Here is a 23,969-nt window from a genome sequence, read left to right on the forward strand (position 1 = left end):
ATATATATATATATATATATATATATATATATATATATATATATATATATATATATTATCCAGTTTATTTAATCTATATATATTATCCAGTTTATTTAATCTCTATATATTATCCAGTTTATTTTGTAACTTAATCAGTTCCGTCTTCTCCTCCCCGAGAGGCCGGCTGGGGACTTCTGAAAAAGGAAAGTTATCATAATGATCACCTTTTCCTCCCCAGCTCTTCTGGTCTTAGAAAGATTACTACCATATTTTCTAAGGTATTTGGACACCTCAAATGTAAAGAGCTCCCAGATGTTGCAATAAGATTTTTCTTCACAAGCCCTTTCCCAAAAGTGTGAAAGCAGATCTTTAACCTCAACTTAACTATATCATTATTTAATGACGAGCTATTTAGCTTCCAGTATGAGGCTCTACCAAGGTTAGTATAAGGGGTAAATATTTTAATATTACTGCAAGCGATGCTAGTAAATGTTCAGGCCAAGCGTCAGAATACAGAATACGCCTTCGCCCAATAACTCTTATGTGGGAGTCATGATGATCAAGGGCTTGTGGGGGACCATGGAGTGGATGCTACAGGACATCCTAGCAGAGGGTGGCGTAATTTCTCACACGGTTTCAGGTTCTACACACGGCTGCGCAGTGGATAGCGACTGTTGCTGAATGCGAACGGCTGCCATTTTGATCTGAAATAACTAGGATCTGTATTTCTTTGGCGCAATAATAAATGGTTTAACTTAGTAGATACAATAGCTTTTTGCTTTCAGTTTTGAGGCAAAATGCTTTCCGCAGCCCAGTTACTCGATGAGTTGATGGGTCGAGACAGAAACTTGGCCCCCGACGAGAAACGATGCAACGTACGCTGGGACCACGAGACCGTAAGTTAGTCACTTTGTTAGCTTTACCCAGCTCGCTGCAAACAATTTCGTCCGGTTCTTGTTTTCAGTGAGTCGTTTTATAGGTAGGTAGCTAACAAACTGACGTTGATATTGATGTGTTTGCTTAACGTAATAGCTGGCTACCTACATGATGCTCTCTAGCTAACAGCATCCTAACTAGCTATAAACTAACGACCGCTAGGGTCGGGTGTTAGCTAGCTAGGTAAGTTAACGCGTTAGCTACAATTGAGAACAGCATGTTCCTTCCAGGCCCAACCCCCCCTGACCCACGAATCCGCATTCAACATTAAACTAACGACCAACACTGGCCCTGTACTATAGCTAGCTAGATATTGTTATATAGTAGTTAATGAGTAACTTCGCCAACGACAACATACGAGTTTGCTAACGACGGCTAGCTACAGGTCCACTGACAACTGGGCTAGCTAGCTTGCTAAATAAAAACAAGTGGGTACTTTTAACGTTATTCGCAGACATCAACAGAATGTGAACCCATAATGGAGACAAACTAGCTAGCTGCGAATTTAAGTCAATATTGACATTTGTATTGGCTCAAAGTTAGACATTAGCTAGCTTAGTAACCTTGTGCTATGTTGTCAATGTAACGTTAGCTAGTTAATTAATCAAGTTGCATGAGTCTTGAGTCAAATCACATTTTATTGGTCGCATACACATATTTAGTAGCTGGGTGTAGCGAAATGCTTGTGTTCCTAGCTCCAACAGTGCAGTAATATCTAACAATATACACATCTAAAAAGTAATGTAACTTGCAGTACATTCGGAAAGTATTCATTTTTTACCCCTCAATCTACACACAATACCCCATAATTTTTTTTTTTTTGCAAATGTATTAACAATTTAAAAAAAATAACATTTACAGGGCTCCTGAGTGGCGCAGCGGTCTAAGGCACTGCGCCACTCGATTCCCATGGGGCCAGTACACAAAAAAAAATGCATGAAATGTATGTATTCACTACTGTAAGTCGCTCTGGATAAGAGCGTCTGCTAAATGACTAAAATGTAAATCTCAGTGCAAGAGGCGCCACTATAGTCCCTGGTTCGAATCCAGGCTTTATTACATCTGGCTGTGATTGGGAGTCCCATAGGGCGGCGCACAATTGGCCCAGCATCGTCTAGGCCCTCATTGTAAATAAGATTTTGTTCTTAACTGACTTGCCTAGTTAAATAAAAAAAAATAATAGAAAAGTATTCAGACTAGAGGTCGACCGATTAATCATCGGAATGGCCGATTTCAAGTTTTCATAATCGGTAATTGGTATTTTTGGACACCGATTTGCCTTTTAAATTTGTATTTATTTATTTTGCATTTATTTAACTAGGTAAGTCAGATAAGAACACATTCTTATTTTCAATGACGGCCTAGGAACGGTGGGTTAACTGCCTTGTTCAGGGGCAGAACGACACATTTTTACCTTGTCAGCTCGGGGATTCAATCTTGCAACCTTACGGTTAACTAGTCCAATGCTCTAACCTGCTTTACATTGCACTCCACGAGGAGCCTGCCTGTTACGCGAATGCAGTAAGAAGCCAAGGTAAGTTGCTAGCTAGCATTAAACTTATCTTATAAAAAACAATCAATCAATCATAATCACTAGTTAACTACACATGGTTGATGATATTACTAGTGTAGAAAAGGGCCATGGAGTTGGTGGAATAATCCTTTAATTCATTGCCACTTACTCAGCTGGGCCAGGGGCGCTTTAATTCGGTCAGGTGGAAATGTCCGACAGATCTCCACTACATAAAAGGAGGAAATCGCCATCGCCTGATCGCGCTGCTTTCTCTTCCTTCACTCCGTCTAATCCAGAAGTTCTGTGCGTCCATGAATCCACAAAAGTCCACCGACTCTGTTACCGTTCATCTGAACTTTCATCTGAACTATCTGTTGCGATCGGGAGAGTGGGACACCAGTTGTTTAGAGTTATTACCGCGGAGCGCGGCTTGGAGCGCACGCTCCATACATATTGTGTAATGTGAATGGTCAATGATCACGGCCCTACGGCTCATAATAGGCCAATTATGCAATTCATATGGTTAATATGTAATGAAATTACATGAAGACACTTGAAAGGGTGACATAAGAAAGTCATTGTTTGTTGAACTGATCGTCTCTGATATCCAACTAATGGTGATTATAGATTGAATAACCGATCACTGTTTGTATTATTCTTTCATGATCTATGATAAATAGTTACGAGCCTAAATTACTCACCGATGATTCCTATTGACTTATTAATGAACTGGATTGTTGAATTCCCTAAATGATGTTAATAATGAATGATTGTTATGATTAGATCTTTGTGATGATGGATTTGATTGGATACACGTTATTCTGTTTCCTTTGTTATGCAGCACAGACTACTCAGTAAATATACCACTTTATGGTTAAAGGAATTCCTGCCTCAGTCTCATCCATTCCTCTGTCACCTGACCCGTGACCACCTGTTCACCCTCACTGTCAGTCATCCTACCAGTCCAGCTACCCACGCAGATTCCACTAATCTTTCAACTAGTTTATCTAGCCTGTCCTGCGTTGCATATAATCGATGCGGTGCGCATTCGCGAAAAAGGACTGTCGTTGCTCCAACGTGTACCTAACCATGAACCTCAACGTCTTTCTTAAAATCAATACACAAGTATATATTTTTAAACCTGCATATTTAGTTAATATTGCCTGCTAACATTAATTTATTTTAACTAGGGAAAATGTGTCACCTCTTGCAACAGAGTCAGGGTATATGCAGCAGTTTGGGCCGCCTGGCTCGTTGCGAACTGTGAAGACTATTTCTTCCTAACAAAGACAGCCAACTTCGCCAAACGGGGGATGATTTAACAAAAGCGCATTTGCCAAAAAAGCACAATCGTTGCACGACTATACCTAACCATAAACATCAATGCCTTTCTTAAAATCAATACACAGAAGTATATATTTTTAAACCTGCGTATTTAGCTAAAAGAAATCCAGGTTAGCAGGCAATATTAACCAGGTGAAATGTTTCACTTCTCTTGCGTTCATTGCACGCAGAGTCAGGGTATATGCAACAGTTTGGGCCGCCTGGCTCGTTGCGAACTAATTTGCCAGAATTTTATGTAATTATGACATAACATTGAAGGTTGTGCAATGTAACAGGAATATTTAGACTTAGGGATTCCATCCGTTAGATAAAATACGGAACGGTTCCGTATTTCACTGAAAGAAAACGTTTTGTTTTCGACATGATAGTTTCCAGATTTGACCATATTAAATGACCTACGGCTCGTATTTCTGTATTTATTATATTATAATTAAGTCTATGATTTGATAGAGCAGTCTGACTGAGCGGTGGTGGGGACCAGCAGGCTCGTAAGCATTCATTCAAACAGCACTTTCGTGCGTTTTGCCAGCAGCTCTTAGCAATGCTTCAAGCATTGCGCTGTATATGACTTCAAGCCTATCAACTCCCAAGATTAGGCTGGTGTAACCGATGTGAAATGGCTAGCTAGTTAGCGGGGTGCGCGCTAATAGCGTTTCAAACGTCACTCGCTCTGAGACTTGGAGTAGTTGTTCCCCTTGCTCTGCATGGGTAACGCTGCTTCGAGGGGGGCTGTTGTCGATGTGTTCCTGGTTCGAGCCCAGGTAGGAGCGATGAGAGGGACAGAAGCTATACTGTTACCCTGGCAATACTAAAGTGCCTATAAGAACATCCAATAGTCAAAGGTATATGAAATACAAATCGTATAGAGAGAAATAGTCCTATAATTCCTATAATAACTACAACCTAAAACTTCTTACCTGGGAATATTGAAGACTCATGTTAAAAGGAACCACCAGCTTTCATATGTTCTCCTGTTCTGAGCAAGGAACTTAAACGTTAGCTTTCTTACATGGCACATATTGCACTTTTACTTTCTTCTTTTTGCATTATTTAAACCAAATTGAACATGTTTCATTATTTATTTGAGGCTAAATTGATTTTATTGATGTATTATATAAAAATACTGATTGTTATGAGAACTTGAAATCGGCCCTAATTAATCGGCCACTCCGATTAATCGGTTGACCTCTACTAGGATACTAAAGAGGCCTTTCTACTGACTGAAAAACACAAAGAAAGATGCCCAGGGTTCCTGCTCATCTGTGCGAATGTGCCTTAGGCATGCTGCAAGGAGGCATGAGGACTGCAGATGTGGCCAGGGCAATAAATTGCAATGTCCGTACTGTGAGACGCCTAAGACAGGACGGACAGCTGATCGTCTTCGCAGTGGCAGACCACGTGTAACAACACCTGCACAGGATCGGTACATCCGAACATCACACCTGCGGGACAGGTACAGGATGGCAACAACAACTGCCCGAGTTAGTGCTCAGACTGTCCGCAATAGGCTGCGAGAGCCTGGACTGAGGGCTTGTAGGCCTGTTGTCTGGTGAGGACCTGCCTTACATCACAGGCAACAACGTCGCCTATGGGCACAAACCCACCGTTGCTGGACCAGACAGGACTGGTGAAAAGTGCTCTTCACTGACGAGTCACGGTTTTGTCTCACCGGGGGTGATGGTTGGATTCGCGTTTATCATTACACCAAGGCCTGTACTCTGGAGCGGGATCGATTTGGAGGTGGAGGGTCCGTCATGGTCTGGGGCGGTGTGTCACAGCATTATCGGACTGAGCTTGTCATTGCAGGCAATCTCAACGCTGTGCATTACAGGGAAGACATCCTCCTTCCTCATGTGGTACCCTTCCTGCAGGCTCATCCGGACATGACCTTCCAGCAATGCAATGCCACCAGCCATACTGCTCGTTCTGTGCGTCAGTGTTCTGCCATGGCCAGCGAAGAGCCTGGATCTCAACACATCTAGGACGTGTTGGATCGGAGGGTGAGGGCTAGGGCCACCACCCCCCCCCCCCCCCAAAATACTTATTTCCCTCATTAAAATGCAAATCAATTTATAACATTTTTGACAAGCGTTTTTTCTGGATTTTTTTTGTTGTTATTCTGTCTCTCACTGTTCAAATAAACCTAACATTAAAATTATAGACTGATCATTTCTTTGTCAGTGGGCAAACGTCCAAAATCAGCAGGGGATCAAATACTTTTTTCCCCTCACTGTATTGTGTAACATGAAGTCCTATGAGTGCTATCTGATGAAGATCATCAAAGGTTAGTGATTAATTTTATCTCTATTTCTGCTTTTTGTGACTCCTCTCTTTGGCTGGAAAATGGCTATGTTTTTTTTTGACTAGGTGCTGACCTAACAGAATCGCTTGGTGTGCTTTCGCTGTAAAGCCTTTTTGAAATCGGACACTGTGGTTAGATGAATGAGAATCTTATCTTTAAAATGGTGTATAATACTTCTTTGTTTGAGAGATTTTAATTATGAGATTTTTGCTGTTTTGAATTTGGCACTCTGCACTTTCACTGGCTGTTGTCATATCGATCCCGTTAACGGAATTTCGGCCGTAAGACGTTAATTGAATTTACCACAGGTGGACTCCAATCACATTGTAGAAACAGCTCAATGATGATCAATGGAAACCGGATGCAACTGAGCTCAATTTTGAGTCTCAAAGCGAAGGGTCTGAATGCTTATTTAAATAAGGTATTTCTGTTTTTTGTGTATTTTTATGCAGCCTTTTCTAAACCTGTTTTTGCTTTGTCGTTGTGGTATTGTGTGTAGATTGAGGGGATGTTCTGTTCATTTAATCCATTTTAGAATAAGGCTGTAACGTTACAAAATGTGAAAAAAGTGAAGGTCAGAGCACTTTCCGAACGCACTGTATGTGTGTATGTTGGGCCAAATGGTTACCACTAAAAAGATTAGAATTGGCATTATTACCAAAGCAAAGGTCACTAGCTACTAATCTTGTTCATCAGTGTGATTAGGCTAATCAATGTTTGAAGATGCATGTTTGATAGGAGATCCATGTTGCATTTCCCAACCAGTTTTCAAGCAACATTTCTGGCAGGCCCGGCATTGAAGAGGTTTTGGGTTTTGTGGCTTCAGTGTTTCCCAAAATCATGCATCTGTTGGCTCACTAATGACGTGGCTTATCCTTTCTCCCTTCCCTTGCAGACCTGTAAGTACTATCTCTGTGGATTCTGCCCTGCAGAATTATTCACAAACACCCGGTCTGACTTGGGTCCCTGTGAAAAAATCCACGATGAAAACCTTAGGAAAATGTAAGTTTTACCCTTTTTCCCATCACTTTTTGTTGTTTGTGTTATAATTAAGCAATAAGGCCCGAGGGGCTGTGGAATATTGCGAATATACCACGTCTTACGTCTGTTCTTAGGGACGACACAAAGCAGTGTTCCTGGATAGAGCCGTTAGCCATGGTATATTGGCCATATACCACACCCCCTGAGGCCTTATTGCTATTATAAACTGGTTACCGATGTAATTAGAAAAGTAAACAAGTCATTTTGTATTGTACCTGTGGTATATTTAAGTAATAAGGCCTGGGGGGTGTGGTATATGGACAATATACCACGACTAAGGGCTGTTCTTAAACTAATATCACATGTCTATAGCGTATAACATGGAATAACAGGTGTATAACTCCCTTTTCATCCCTATGTGCACCAGGTATGAGAAGAGCTCCCGGTTCATGAAGGAGGGCTATGAGAGGGACTTCCTACGCTACCTGCAGTCTCTCCTGGCCGAGGTGGAGAGGAGGATCCGCAGGGGCCACGCCCGTCTGGCCCTGTCGCAGGCCCAGCAGGCCGCAGGAGTAAGAATACATATAGATATACTCAGTCAATGCCCATAGGTTCACCACTATAGAGAACACAGAACTCAACATGGAAACCTAGGCCAACCCTTGTATTTGGTTTGTCATGTTCATCAATGTTGTTAGATTATGCTGACTGGACCTTCTCTTTCTCCAGCAGGGGCCTGGTGGTCCTGTGGGGAAGAACGAGGAGAAAGCTACAGTCCTGACAGAGAAGATCGAGGACCTAGTCATGCAGGTGAGCTGCCTGGGTTTACTGAAACATTACATTCCACCATCTAGCACAATTACAGTTGAAGTGGGAAGTTTACATACACTTCGGTTGGAGTCATTTAAAACTCGTTTTTCAACCACTCCACAAATGTCTTGTTAACAAACTATAGTTTTGGCAAGTCGGTTAGGACATCTACTTTGTGCATGACACAAGTCATTTTTCCAACAATTGTTTACAGACAGATTATTTCACTTATAATTCACTGTATCACAATTCCAGTGGGTCAGAAGTTTACATACACTAAGTTCACTGTGCCTTTAAATAGCTTTGAAAATTCCAGAAAATGATGTCATGGCTTTAGAAGCTTGTGATAGGCTAATTGACATCATTTGAGTCAATTGGAGGTGTGCCTATGGATGTATTTCAAGGACTATCTTCAAACGCAGTGCCTCTTTGCTTGACATCATTGGAAAATCAAAAGAAATCAGCCAAGACCTCAGAAGAAATTTGTAGACCTCCACAAGTCTGGTTCATCCTTGGGAGCAATTTCCAAACGCCTGAAAGTACCATGTTCATCTGTACAAACAATAGTACGCAACTATAAACACCATGGGACCAGACAGCTTTTATACCACTCAGGAAGGAGACGCGCTCTGTCTCCTAGAGATGAACGTACTTTGGTGCAAAAAGTGCAAATCAATCCCAGAACAACAGCAAAGGACCTTGTGAAGATGCTGGAGAATACTGGTACAAAAGTATCTATCCACAGTCAAACAAGTCCTATATCGACATAACCTGAAAGGCTGCTCAGCAAGGAAGAAGCCACTGCTCCAAAACCACCACAAAAAAGCCAGAGTACAGTTTGCAACTGCACATGGGGACAAGGATCTTACTTTTTGGAGAATTGTCTTCTTGTCTGATGAAACAAAAATAAAACTGTTTGGCCATAATGACCATTTTATGTTTGGAGGAAAAAGGGGAGGCTTGCAAGCTGAAGAACACCATCCCAACCGTTAAGCATGGGGGTGGCAGCATCATGTTGTGGGGGTGCTTTGCTGCAGGAGGGACTGGTGCACTTCACAAAATAGATGGCAAAATTATGTGGATATATTGAAGCAACATCTCAAGACATCAGTCAGGAAGTTAAAGCTTGGTCGCAAATGTGTCTTCCAAATGGACAATGACCCCAAGCATACTTCCAAAGTTGTGGCAAAATGGCTTAAGGACAACACAGTCAAGGTATTGGAGTGGCAATCACAAAGCCCTGACCTCAATCCTATAGAAAATGTGTGGGCAGAACTGAAAAAGCGTGTGCGAGCAAGGAGGCCTATAAACCTGACTCAGTTACACCAGCTCTGTCAGGAGGAATGGGCCAAAATTCACCCAACATATTGTGGGAAGCTTGTGGAAGGCTACCTGAAACGTTTGACCCAAGTTAAACAATTTAAAGGCAATGCTATCAAATACTAATTGAGTGTACGTAAACTTCTGACCCACTGGGAATGTAATGAAAGAAATAAAAGCTGAAATAAATAATTCTCTCTACTATTATTCTAACATTTCACATTCTTAAAATAAAGTGGTGATCCTAACTGACCTTAGACACTGAACTTTTACTAGGATTAAATGTCAGGAATTGTGAAACTGAGTTTAAATGTATTTGTCTAAGGTGTACATGGACCCTGAACTACCGTTCAAAAGTTTGGGGTCACCTAGAAATGTCCTTGTTTTTGAAAGAGAACCACATTTTGGTCCATTAAAATTACATCAAATTGGACAGACATACAGTGTAGACATTTTTTTCTTTTCTTTTTTTCTTTAATAAACAAGGACATTTCTAAGTGACCCCAAACTTTTGAACTGTAGTGTACATGCATCCATCATGTGAAAGCCTACATTCATGCAGGACACATACTCTGGAGGGAGTAAGTTGTTTTCTATGTCAACAAAGTTGCCGTTTGTATGTGCTGTGTTCAGATTGAGGAGTTGGGCTCTGAGGGCAGAGTGGAGGAGGCCCAGGGGATGATGAAACTGGTGGAACAGCTAAAGGATGAGAGAGAGCTGCTCAGCTCCACCCCCTCGGTGAGTTACTCCCGGTTCTTTCTCACTCCATCAGCATTGATCAACTCAGTTATCTATTTAGTAAGCCTTTTGTATGAATTCAATACCGTGAACTAAACCTGGGGATGAATATGTTTTTGGTTGAAAGTGCTCTACTTGTAAAACTAAAAGTCATCCTGATTGATTCCAGACGATTGAGACCTTTGCGGCCCAGGAGAAACAGATGGAGGTGTGTGAGGTGTGCGGTGCGTTCCTCATTGTGGGAGACGCCCAGTCCCGGGTGGATGACCACCTGATGGGCAAGCAGCACATGGGCTACGCCAAGATCAAGTCCACCGTGGAGGAGCTCAAGGTAAGTCCTTAAGTTTGAAGGATTGTTCACTCCCAAGTCAGTTTGTTTGTCAAGATTCCATATATGCCATTTGTTGTACTGTATGCTTTAATACCCATGAAAAGGAAGTATAATTTAATCATTTTGACTGTTGCTGTTTTGAAAGACCAGTAGGTTGATATTGCTGATGCAGAAGAACATTCGGTCATATAATTGAATTGTTCGTGATAAGTCATGAATGAATGATTTTCTGTTAAGGAGAAGTTAAATCGGCGATCCGAAGACCCCGCCGGAGAAGACAAGGGAGAGCTAGAAAGCAAGGACTGGGAGCGTGAGAGGGAGGAGAGGGAGACTAAGCGCAAGTTGGAAGAGGAGGAGAAAGAGAAAGAGAAGGAGAAAGAGCGCGAGAAGGAGAAGGAGAAAGAGAGGGAGCGAGTGAAGGAGCGGGAGAAGGAGAGGGAGCGAGAGAGGGAGAAGAGAGGAAGGAGGAGCCACTCGAACAGCCGCCACTCCAGCCGGGCGTCGGACCGTAAGAGGAGTCGTTCCCGGGAACGCCGGCGGTCCAGGAGCAAGGAGAGGGAGCGCAAACGTAGCAGGTACTGTACTGCATGGCACGTAGACTAGTTGTGTGGCTGATTCATGCTATAGGCCGACCCCCAACTGTACTGTGCTGGCTCGTTCATTTTCCTTTCAAATTGTCTTTTCCAGCACGGTCCCAGCAACTATGGTGGATGCTTAACCCATAAGAGTCTAAGCCGGGGGAGGGGGTCTACTAAGCTATAAGGAATTGTGTTAAGGTCATACCAAAGATCATTTTGCTATTTGATTTGCTATTTTAAGACCCCTTGTATCACACTTTTAGTTTTATGTTAAACGTATTTGATTAAAAAAAATGTTGCCTTACTGCTATTAGCCTTTACGAACGCATTGAATAACAGATTCACTACATGGAACAACAAATAGTCCCAAAAAGACATCTAAAGAAAGTTTGTTCTGAAGTGTCTGTCCTACATCTGAGAGATTATTATTATTTTTTTAAACATGTATTTAACACCTTATTTTTCTCCATATATACTTCCATAAATGTTTTCAACTGGTACGGGTGGTCCATCAGACCAGTCTTGAGGCCTGTGGGCATCTTAGAGCAGAACAACAGACATGTTCCTGAGAGTCTCACCTTTACATAATAGTGTGTAGCCCAAACTGTTTGGACGCTACAGACAGAAGTTGGCAGATTGGCTGTAATGACTTCTGACGAGTCAGTCCCAAGACGCTTGTGGGGATCGTAGAGCAAAACGGAGAACATCACCGTGTTCATGCCAGTCTCATCTTTCCATAGAGTGGTCATAATAGTTCGGATGCTACAGACGATTTTGTGAGGAGACCGATTTTTCGGGATGCCTCATGGTCTGACAAACACCGCTCTAGCTCTGTCACCTTTCACCACAGATGCGGAAGTGTTACAAAGGCGGATGCAGTGGATTGAGACACATCCATTGCAAAAACAACATATCTACCTTAATCTGAAATATTTTTCTGGAGATATTATTATTATTCTAATTAGTTTTCCGCGGGGTGGGGACATTGACCTTAGGGGGTTAACCAGCCCAGTACAGCTCTGCCTGGCCCTATAATGTTAATCAGGGATCACAGTTCATGTGTTTGTGAAAAACTCTCACTCGTTGAAAGTTCCATTGCTCTGCTCTTGAGTGTGTCGTGGATTAACATGTTCCTGTGTCCTGTGTTTTTCCACAGAAGCCGGGACAGGGACCGGGAGAGGCGGCGCAGCCGGGAGCGTTCGGACAGGAAACGGCGCTCCCGCAGCCGGGAGAGGAAGAGGTCCCGCAGCTCCGAGCGCAAGTCTCACCGCCACCGGAGCCGCAGCCGGGACAAGGACAGGACGTCCAGAGACAAAGGTGAGACATGGGACGAATTGGCACATTCAAACACATTTAGAATAATCACAACTCCGATCTTGCAGGTTTCTTGCAGCAATAGCAGTTTTTTTTCATAATCGAAAAGGGGCTTAGGTGGTGGGCGTGGCAATGGGTGCGGTCCATCCGTCGGAGTGGCTGAATTTTAGTGAACATTTTAGAGGCGGTGTAGAGAAATGTTTGAATTTAACTTCTATGGGATAGCGTCCCACCTGTGGGACACACTATTCAACAGCCAGTGAAATAGCATGGCGTGAAATACAAAACAGCAAAAATCTCATAATTTCATTTTCTCAAACAATCAACTATTTTACACCATTTTAAAGAAACTTCTTGTTAATCTAACCAGATTGTCCGATTTCAAAAAGGCTTTACGGCGAAAGCATAAAATTAGATTGTTAGGACATAAACTTCACAACAAAAACCACACAGCCATTTTCCAAGCAAGGACATGCATCACAAAAACCAAAAATACAGCTAAAATATTCACTAACCTTTGATCTTCATCAGATGCCACTCATAGGACTTCATGTTACACAATACATATATGTTTTGCTCGATAAAGTTCATTCATATTTATATCCAAAAACCCCATTTTACATTTGCGCGTGATGTTCAGAAAATGTATTCCCACCAAAACCGCCGGTGAATGAGCACATCAATTTACAAAAATACTCATCATAAACGTTGATAAAATTTAAAACAGTTATTGAAAGAATTATAGATATACTTCTTCTTAACTTCTTTGGGAAAGGGGGCAGTATTTTCACGGCCGGATAAAAAATGTACCCGATTTAATCTGGTTACTACTCCTGCCCAGAAACTAGAATATGCATATAAGTAGATTTGGATAAAAAAACACTCTAAAGTTTCTAAAACTGTTTGAATGGTGTCTGTGGGTATAACAGAACTCATATGGCAGGCCAAAACCTGAGAAGATTCCATGCAGGAAGTGCCCTGTCTGACAATTTGTTGTCCTTCTGCTACATCTCTATCGAAATTATAGCATCTGTGTAATGTGACACTTTCTAAGGCTTCCATTGGCTCTCTAAAGCCTCCAGAAAGTGGAATGGGGTGTCTGCTGTTTCTGGGCAAAGTATAGGAGCAGAGTTTGTAAGTGGTCAGCCTGGGGACAGTGAGACTGGAGATGAGCGGTCACGAGAACTCGCCATGTTTTTCTTTCAGTCTTTGAATGAATACAACGTTGCCCGGTTGGAATATTATCGCTATTTTACAAGAACAATTGCATAAAAATTTATTTTAAACAGCGTTTGACATGCTTCTAAGTACGGTAATGGAATATTTTGAATTTTTTTGTCACTAAATGCGCTCGCGCGTTACCCTTCGGATAGTGACCTGAACGCACGAACAAAACGGAGGTATTTGGATATAACTATGGATTAGTTGGAACCAAAACAACATTTGTTGTAGAAGTCCTGGGAGGGGCATTCTGACGAAGAACAGCAAAGGTAATCCAATTTTTCTAATAGTAATTCTGAGTTTAGGTGACCCCGAAGTTGGCGCATGTCAAAATAGCTAGCCGTGATGGCCGAGCTATGTACTCAGAATATTGCAAAATGTGCTTTCGCCGAAAAGCTATTTAAAATCGGACACAGCGATTGCATAAAGGAGTTCTGTATCTATAATTCTTAAAATAATTATGTATTTTGTCAACGTTTATCATGAGTAATTTTGTAAATTCACTGGAAGTTTTCGGTGGGTATGCTAGTTCTGAACATCACATGCTAATGTAAAAAGCAGTTTTTTGATAGAAATATGAACTTGAATGAACAAAACATGCATGTATTTTATAACAATGTCCTAGGAGTGTCATCTGATGAAGATCATCAAAGGTTAGTGCTGCATTTAGCTGTGGTTTGGGTTTATGTAACATATATGCTTGCTTGGAAAATGGCTGTGATTATTTGTGTCTATGAACTCTCGTAACATAATCGAATGTTTTGCTTTCGCTGTAAAGCCTTTTTGAAATCGGACAATGTGGTTAGATTAACGAGAGTCTTATCTTTAAAATGGTGTCAAATAGTTGATGGTTTGAGAAAATTGAATTGTGGTATTTTAGTTGGTTTTATATTTCGAGCCGTGCGACGCTGTTGGCTAGCGGAACATCTGTCCTCAACAGGTTAATGCAACCGCTGTGTCAGATTTTAAAATAGCTTTACGGAGAAAGCACATTTTTCAATATTCTGAAGACATAGCTCAGCCATCAAAGCAAGCTATACAGATACCCGCCAAGTTCTGGGGTCAACTAAACTCAGAATTAGTATTAGAAATATTCTCTTACCTTTGCTGATCTTCGTCAGAATGCACTCCCAGGACTCCTACTTCCACAAGAAATGTTATTTTTGTTCGAAATACTCAATATTTATGTCCAAATACCTCTGTTTTGTTCGTGCGTTCAGATCACTATCCAAAGGCGGCATGCGCGAGCGTAAATCCAGACACGAAAAGTCAAATAGTTCCATTACCGTTCGTAGAAACATGTCAAACGTTGTTTACAATCAATCCTTAGGGTCTTTTTAACATAAAACGTTGATAATATTCCAACCGGACAATAGCGTATTCATTACAGAGGAAAAAGAAGGAGCGGCGTGCCAAATGTGCCTGCGCAGTAAACAACTCACTGGTCCCAGGCAGTCCACTCATTGACTGAGCTCCTAGTTTCTGCCCAGTAACAGGAGAAGGATGAAACACCTTTCTAAAGGCTGTTGACAGCCAATGGAAGCCTTAGGAAGTGCAACGTGACCCCACAGACACTGTAGTTTCGATAGGGATTCAAAAGAACTACAATTCTCAGATTTCCCACTTCCTGGGTGGATTTTTCTCAGGTTTTTGCCTGCCATATGAGTTCTGTTATACTCAGACATTATTCAAACAGTTTTAGAAACTTCAGAGTGTTTTCTATCAATCTACAAATTATATGCAAATATTTCACTCTGGGCCCGAGTATTAGGCAGTTTACTCTGGGCAGGCTTTTCATCTGAAAATGAAAATACTGCCCCTTATACCTTAAGTTAAGTGAATTTCTTAGTTATACAAATTTCCCCATTGAGCTGCGAGAAAATGTTTGTTTTAAAGCTAATTTCCTGCCATTATATTCATTTTGCCATTGCTAATGCGGTGTTCTTTTACTCAAACATAAAATCAATACTGCTAAATTCATATTTTTTTCTTCAATTCTCCTCGACTGTCTGGCTTTTCTTTTGGTGATTGTTAGATCTCAAAGACTATTAAAAAAAGTATTATTTTCCATTATTTATTCTAAATACTTTATATCTGGTTTGTCGTTTAAGTTTACACTGAAAGCGGTTTCCATCCCTAAAATGTATAAAATAAATATACTTTTTTACACTGTTTGGACTTAGGTGGCCTGAAAAACACTTAGGCGGCCCGCCTAAAGATTTAAATGGCAGAAGAATCCCTGACTGGGCCTTTTACCCACGTTTGGTTTAGTGACTCCACACTTGTGATTGAGCTGGTGATGCAACAACATTTGGACCATAATGGTCCCTACCGAATTCACAAATGTGATCTGAAGTGTGTCCTACTCTAGAAGTCTTTGACATGACTCTGTTTCATACCTCCATCCCTCCCAGAGCGTAAGGAGCCGGAGGAGAGGAGGAGCAGCTCCAAGAAGGACGAGGTGTTAGAGGAAGACAAGCCTTCCTCTGACGTGGCCAAGCCTGGGCCCGTGGAGGCTGAGGCTCCTGCCTCCACTCTGGGCCTGGCCCTTCTGGCCAGGGTCAACGGGGCTGCTCAAGACGACCTCCATTCTGAAGGTGACACTCAGTCCAATTAAAACTGATCTGATAGGACCTCAGATCAGGCTCAGGTAAGTGCGCCCTCCCCCGTCATCCTGGCTCTCAAAACACACACCCCTCCCCCATATTCCCTCTCAAACCTCCCCCTCCTGTTCTCCTCTCCCCTGTTTACTTTCAGTTCTATTGCCTTTGATTTGTATGTTGTATCTTTATCCTGTTGTTTTGGATATAGTGCATCGTAAGTATGCACTGAAGATGGAGCTAGACCGATGAGAGAAGAAGGTAGAAACAGAGGTCACAAAGCCCAGAGGGAAAGACCAGTGTAGTCCTGAAAAACATACCTGGAGGTACCCCTCGTTTTGTATCGGTTATATACATGCATACATATTATATATCTCTATTTTGTCTATTGGACAAAAATCTCTTACAAATTTAAATCCAAGCATTTCTTTCTGCCTGTATTGCCTCTTGTATATTTTTTTTCTCTTCAGTGATGGTGGCCGTAACCATGTCTTTTCATTTGTCGATTTTCATAGCCTATATTGAATGTATTAAAGTGACTGTTTGTCTAGATATGTGGACATGTATCCACACATAGACACTGCATTTTACAGATACTTTAAAAGTAAAGTGAAGCTATATATGGAAGGATCCGTACTATTTCTTTGACCTACTGAATGCACAGTCTAAAACCATTTTTTTTCTCCCACTGCCATGGATATTGTGTTCTATATACAGCTCACTGTTCTCTGATATGCATTGTATTGTAACACAGTGTGTTGGTTAGCATTGGGCTGATGATGGAAGGGTAGGGGTTAATGAATGATTGCAGCTGACTTCCATACCTCACACAGCGTTGGTGTTGAGTGAGTGAGCGACCTCATGAAAGAAAAAGGCAAATTAATAAACCCTCAAGGATCAAACTGTCAAACTATTCAGGTACTCACCCAGGTACTCCTTTCTCTACCCACATCCATTTCTACTGAATGCTGTTGCCTGTGAGCCTACTGCTCTTTATCATGACTAAAGCTTGATGTGTATTGTTTCTCCTTTTGTTTTTTGTTTTTGTTTCATCTTTTAAAGGTGTTGTTTTTGTGAAGTATTTATTATCAGGAAGTGATGATGATAAGAGGTACAGGTCAACTTGTTTGATATCCTCCAGCTGTCTAGTTTAATTAGATTTGATGCTAATTAGTGAACCTGCCTTTCAAGACTTCATTGACTTTGAAAGTGTACCAATTTATATTATTTACATGCTGTTGATTGGATTATTTATTTTTTTTGACCCATGTTTGATATCGATGGTTATATCGATATCATCCAACTAACATTCCTCAGTTTAGGTTTGTCTACAGTTCATTTTATGGTAAAGGGGATATCAAGCAGGTTCCATAATCTCAAAATAGGATGGTTAAAACTTTAAAGTTGAGTTCTATTGCCTTATACTGTGTCCCAAACTGAGTGTGAAGAGCAGGGTGGCCATCGTCAGCTAATGTCCACTAACATTAAAGAGCTGTTGGAGAAACGTCCACACAATGCCACGATGTTCCCTGCTCCAAAAATGCAATTTAGTTTTCCCCAACGTTTGCTAGTTTTAGTTTATTTTCCAGTTCGTTAGATTAGTTACCATTCCTCTGTGACATGTCTGTAGGGGGATTTCTATTAATGAGAAATATCTATGTATGTTTATGTATAGTTGATGATAACAGCTTGTGGCTGCTACAAGCTGTGTTACCAGGATCTTTGCTAATGTGTCACCTCTTTGACCGTTTGTGCACCCCAGGGGATGCTGGGAAATCTGGAGGAGGAAGATCTGAAGACCACCTGTCACTCCACCCTGAACCTGTCTCTGCGCTGCTTAAAACAAGGTGAACCACAGATGTAGTGGCTTATTAAAACAACTGTGACATCTAAGTCACAACAAAAGACGTGTGTAAGGTGCCCTCTGTCCTCCTGTTGTTTTGAAGATCACATTTTTAGCGCAGGACCAGACATTCTTCATTCAGTTTTCTGTTGTATTTTTTTCCTTCATCGTTTCTGATATAAAGGACCTTGTCTAGTAGCTGCTGAGGTAGAATGGTACATTAAGGCTTTTATCTATGTTCTGTTTCTCATGCAGTTATGACAAATAAAAACCGTGCTTGTTTTGGTTTGTAATGTCAGGTTTCCACGGTTTGACCTTTTTGGGAAAATCAGTTGTAAAATCAGTTCGGGAAGTGTTTGTACAATGTTAATCAGGAGCATCTCACTCTTCTCTCTCTGCTTTCCACCCACCAGATCTCACACCCACTGACTGATCTCTAGCCCCTTACTGTAAAATATAGTGAGATTTAATTGAGCTTTTTTTGTTCTGATTTTAAACCTGTTCATCTTGATCAATAAAAAGAGCTTGAATGATGTCTGTGGATTTGTTTGACTCTTGTTAGGAGTGCTGATTTAGGGTCAGTTTTGCTTTTTAAGTCATAATAAATAAGAGGTTGGAACTGATCCTGACAAATCAGCATTTCTACTCTGAGATGCTTTGTGAATACAGACCCTGGCTCATTAGAATCTACTTCAGAGGATGAGCCCCACTGGGTCTGTATAAAACCTAGAGATTTTCATTAATCAACGGTAGCTGACTCGCACTCCATCTTTGTCTCTTTCACTTGCTCTGTCTTTTTGGGGCGGCAGGTAGCCTAGTGGTTAAGCAACTGACTAGGTATTCCCTGTCTACCATCCAGCATCAAGATAGGAGCTAGATAACTGAGGGAGTTTGGTCTGATTATGGTCCTAATAAGGATACCTTACCAGCCTCTCGCTCTTCCCTGGATCACACTTTAGGGCCGACCTGAACCCCACTGTGCTGGCTCAGATATTGTCTTTTCACACTCCTTTCCAGCACGGTTCCAGCAACTATAGTGAATGTGTAACCAGGCCAGCCCAGTAGCCTACAGCTTGGCTCAGTCTGGCCTTTTTATTAGTGTGATTTGGGCTTTTCAGTCTCAGAACTGACCTTGTCAACCCAGCAGGCAATTAGACAACGCAGCGGGCGATTCCAGACCTGATCAGAGCAGTGTAATTAATAATTAAGGGTGGTGGGGTCAGTGTACAGGCTGGGTTTGTGCCTGCCTCCTGTGGCTGGTCTGAGTAAGCACTGGAGCCCAGCCAACTGCTTAAGGATTAGTGCCAAGGTCTAAGTGATTGTACTGGGTGTAGACTGCACCTGCCTCTTCCAGAGGGGAATTTGGTCTAGGGCTTGGAGTTTTCCTAGGCCGGGTCTTGTGGTCAGAAGGAACGTCTTTGCCCGACTGATGATAAATCGTGATTAGGACCGAAAGGTTTCCCTAACCAAGTGACCTGCAGGCCATAAAGTATTAGGAATTAAGAATATTTGATTAAACAATTCAAAACCGTACCTAATAACACATATTAAACACTGATAGCAATTGTTTTATCACAGAGACAAGGGCCGGAATCATAAACTCAGCAAAAAAAGAAACGTCCCTTTTTTAGGACCCTGTCTTTCAAAGATAATTTGTAAAAATCCAAATAACTTCACAGATCTTCATTGTAAAGGGTTTAAACATCATTTCCCATGCTTGTTCAATGAACCATAAACAGTTAATGAACATGCACCTGTGGAACGGTCGTTAAGACACTAACAGCTTACAGACGGTAGGCAATTAAGGTCATAGTTATGAAAACCTAGGACACTAAAGAGGCCTTTCTACTGACTCTGGAAAAACACCAAAAGAAAGATGCCCAGGGTCCCTGCTCATCTGCGTGAACGTGCCTTAGGCATGCTTCAAGGAACCATGAGGACTGCAGATGTGGCCAGGACAATGAATTGCAATGTTTGTACTGTGAGACGCCTAAGACGGTGCTACAGGGAGACAGGACGGACAGCTGATTGTTCTCGCAGTGGCAGACCACGTGTAACAACACCTGTACAGGATCGGTACATCCGAACATCACACCTGCGGGACAGGTACAGGATTGCAAAAACAACTGCCCGAGTACACCAGGAACGCACAATCCCTCCATCAGTGCTCAGACTGTCCGCAATAGGCTGAGAGAGGCTGGACTGAGGGCTTGTAGGCCTGTTGTAAGGCAGGTCCTCACCAGACATCACCGGCAATAATGTTGCCTATGGGCACAAACCCACCGTCACTGGACCAGACAGGACTGGCAAAAAGTGCTCTTCGCTGACGAGTCACGGTTTTGTCTCACCAGGGGTGATGGTTGGATTCACGTTTATCAGTGAAGGAATGGGCGTTACAGCGAGGCCTGTACTCTGGAGCGGCCTCGATTTGGAGGTAGAGGGTCCGTCATGGTCTGGGGCGGTGTGTCACAGCATTATCGGACTGAGCTTGTCATTGCAGGCAATCTCAACGCTGTGCATTACAGGGAAGACATCCTCCTTCCTCATGTGGTACTCTTCCTGCAGGCTCATCCTGACATGACCCTCCAGCATGACAATGCCACCAGCCATACTGCTTGTTCTGTGTGTGATTTCCTGCAAGACAGGAATGTCAGTGTTCTGCCATGGCCAGTGAAGAGCCCAGATCTCAATCCCATTGAGCACGTCTGGGACGTGTTGGATCGGAGGGTGAGGGCTTGGGCCATTCCCCCCAGAAATGTCCGGGAACTTGCAGGTGCCTTGGTGGAAGAGCGGGGTAACATCTCACAGCAAGTACTGGCAAATCTGGTGCAGTCCATGAGGCGATGCACTGCTGTACTTAATGCAGCTGGTGGCCACACAAGATACTGTTACTTTTGATTTTGACCCCCCCCCTTTTGTTCAGGGACACATTATTACATTTCTGTTAGTCATGTCTGTGGAACTTATTCAGTTATGTTCATACAAATATTTATTAACTTTGCTGAAAATAAATGCAGTTGACAGTGAGAGGACGTTTCTTTTTTTGCTGAGTTTATATACAGTACCAGTCAAGTTTGGACACACCTACTCATTTTCTTAATTTGTACTATTTTATACATTGTAGAATAATAGTGAAGACATCAAAACTATGAAGTAACACAGAATCATGTAGTAACCAAAAAAGAGTTAAACATATTTTATATTTAAGATTCTTCAAAGTAGCCACCCTTTGCTTTGATGACAGCTTCATGAGGAATGCTTTTCCAACAGTCTTGAAGGAGTTCCCACATATGCTGAGTGCTTGTTGGCTGCTTTTCCTTCATTCTGTGGTCAACTCATCCCAAACCATCTCAGTTGGGTTGAGGTCGGGTGATTGTGGAGGCCAGGTCATCTGATGCAGCATTCCATCACTTTCCTTCTTGGTCAAATTGCCCTTACACAGCCTGGAGGTGTGATGGGTCATTGTCCTGTTGAAGAACAAATGATAGTCCCACTAAGTGCCTTGATTTCGAAATAAATCACTGACAGTGTCACCGGCGAAGCACCATCACACCTCCATGCTTCACGGTGGGAACCACACATGTGGAGATCATCCGTTCACCTACTCTGCGTCTCACAAAGACACGGCGGTCGGAACCAAAAATCTAAAATTTGGACTCATCAGACCAAAGGATAGATTTCCACCGGTCTAATGTCCATTGCTCGTGTTTCTTGGCCCAAGCAAGTCTCTTCTTATTGGCGTCCTTTAGCAGTGATTTCTTTGCAGCAATTTGACAATGAAGGCCTGATTCACGCAGTCTCCTCTGAACAGTTGATGTTGAGATGTCTGTTACTTGAACTCTGTGAAGCATTTATTTGGGCTGCAATTTCTGAGGCTGGTAACTCTAATGAACTTATCCTCTGCAGCAGCGGTAACTCTGGGTCTTCCTTTCCTGTGGCGGTCCTCATGAGAGCCAGTTTCATCATAGCGCTTGATGGTTTTTGTGACTGCACTTGAAGAAACTTTCAACTTGAGCTTTTCCAGATTGACTGACCATGTCTTAAAGTAATGATGGACTGTCAATTCTCTTTGCTTATTTGAGCTCTTCTTGCCATAAAATGGACATGGTCTTTTACCAAATAGGGCTATCTTCTGTATACCACCCCTACCTTGTCACAACACAACTGATTGGCTCAAACACATTAAGAAGGAAAGAAATTCCACAAATTAACTTTTAACAAGGCACATCTGTTAACCTCCCTGGGCAGTCCCACCTAGTCAACAGCCAGTGGAATCGCGTGGCGCGAAATACAAATACCTCATAAATGCTATAACTTCAATTTCTCAAACGTATGACTATTTTACACCATTTTAAAGACAAGACTCTCGGTAATCTAACCACATTGTCCGATTTCAAAAAGGCTTTACAGCGAAAGCAAAACATTAGATTGTCAGGAGAGTACCCTGCCAAAAATAATCACACAGCCATTTTCAAAGCAAGCATTTATGTCACAAAAACCAAAACCACAGCTAAATGCAGCACTAACCTTTGATGATCTTCATCAGATGACACTCCTAGGACATTATGTTATACAATACATGCATGTTTTGTTCAATCAAGTTCATATTTCTATCAAAAAACTGCTTTTTACATTAGCATGTGACGTTCAGAACTAGCATACCCACAGTAAACTTCCGGTGAATTTACTAAATTCCTCATGATAAACGTTCACAAAATACATAATTATTTTAAGAATTATAGATACAGAACTCCTTTATGCAATCGCGGTGTCAGATTTTAAAATAGCTTTTCGGCGAAAGCACATTTTGCAATATTCTGAGTAGATAGCCCGGCCATCACGGCTAGCTAATTTGACACCCACCAAGTTTGGCCCTCACCAAACTCAGATTTACTATAAGAAAAATTTGATTACCTTTGCTTATTCTTCATCAGAATGCAGTCCCAGGACTTCTACTTCAACAACAAATGTTGTTTTGGTTCCAAATAATCCATAGTTATATTGAAATAGCTCCGTTTTGTTTGTGCGTTCAGGTCACAATCCGGGTGACGCGCGAGCGCATTTCGTGACAAAAAAATCAAAATATTCCATTACCGTACTTTGAAGCATGTCAAACGCTGTTTAAAATCAATTTTTATGCAATTTTTCTCATAAAATAGCGATAATATTCCAACCGGGCGACGTTGTATTCATTCAAAGACTGAGTCGTCTCGTGACCGCGCATCTCCAGTGTCATTGTTCCCTGCCTGACCACTCACAAAAACTCCTGCTGTTTTTCGCCCAGAGACAGCAGAGACGTCATTCCACTTTCTGGCGCCTTCTGAGAGCCAATGGAAGCCTTAGAAAATGTCACATTACAGCAGAGATGCTGTATTTTTGATAGAGATGCCACAGAAGGAGAACAAATTGTCAGACAGGGCACTTCCTGTATGGAATCTTCTCAGGTTTTGGCCTGCCATATGAGTTCTGTTATACTCACAGACACCATTCAAACAGTTTTAGAAACTTTAGTGTTTTCTATCCAAATCTACTAATTATATGCATATTCTCGTTTCTGGGCAAGAGTAGTAACCGGTTTAGTTTTTTTATCCGGCCGTGCAAATACTGCCCCCTAGCCCCAACAGGTTAATTGAAATGCATTCCAGGTGACTACCTCATGAAGCTGGTTGAGATAATGACAGCTTTGCACACTGTCATTAAGGCAAAGAGTGGCTACTTTGAAGAATCTCAAATATAAAATATTTTTTTGATTTCTACATGATTCCATGTGTTATTTCATAGTTTTGACGTCTTCACTATCATTCTACAATGTAGTAAAAATTAAGAAAACCCTTGAATGAGTGTCATCTTTTGACTGGTATTGTGTAAATTGATTTGTATTATTATTATTAACCCCCTCTTCGGAGGACACGTTTAAAAAAAATGTTTTTACAGCTTTTCTGCTACATATAAAAAACATCTTGCATACATGGTATTTTTATATACAGCAATCACATAATACATTACTGAACATAAACTCCTTAATTCAAACCCTCAGCCACTCTCAGCCCATCCCACCTATCACCATAGACCACCCTCGTTTGGCTTCTAAGTGCCATATATTTTTCAATTGTGCTATGATGTTTTACATACATTTTGACCCTTCCTAATTTTGTA

At 41.7% G+C, this 23,969-nt stretch overlaps 1 protein-coding gene across 4 annotated transcripts; it reads left to right on the forward strand.

Annotated features, from left to right (window-relative positions):
- Nucleotides 1–603: 603 nt before the first annotated feature.
- Nucleotides 604–18,346, forward strand: crop (Cisplatin resistance-associated overexpressed protein). 4 transcript variants are annotated; one of them, XM_045719501.1, is made up of 10 exons: nt 604–878; nt 6,973–7,079; nt 7,486–7,630; nt 7,788–7,868; nt 9,822–9,926; nt 10,096–10,257; nt 10,495–10,832; nt 11,992–12,152; nt 15,785–16,020; nt 17,733–18,346. In XM_045719501.1, exons 1-9 carry the CDS (start codon nt 780–782, stop codon nt 15,985–15,987), a joined length of 1,401 nt encoding a protein of 466 aa, XP_045575457.1. In that variant the 5' UTR covers nt 604–779; the 3' UTR covers nt 15,988–16,020; nt 17,733–18,346.
- Nucleotides 18,347–23,969: the final 5,623 nt, after the last annotated feature.

This window comes from Salmo salar, chromosome ssa06 (assembly GCF_905237065.1).
Source record: "Salmo salar chromosome ssa06, Ssal_v3.1, whole genome shotgun sequence".
Classification (NCBI taxonomy): domain Eukaryota; kingdom Metazoa; phylum Chordata; class Actinopteri; order Salmoniformes; family Salmonidae; genus Salmo; species Salmo salar.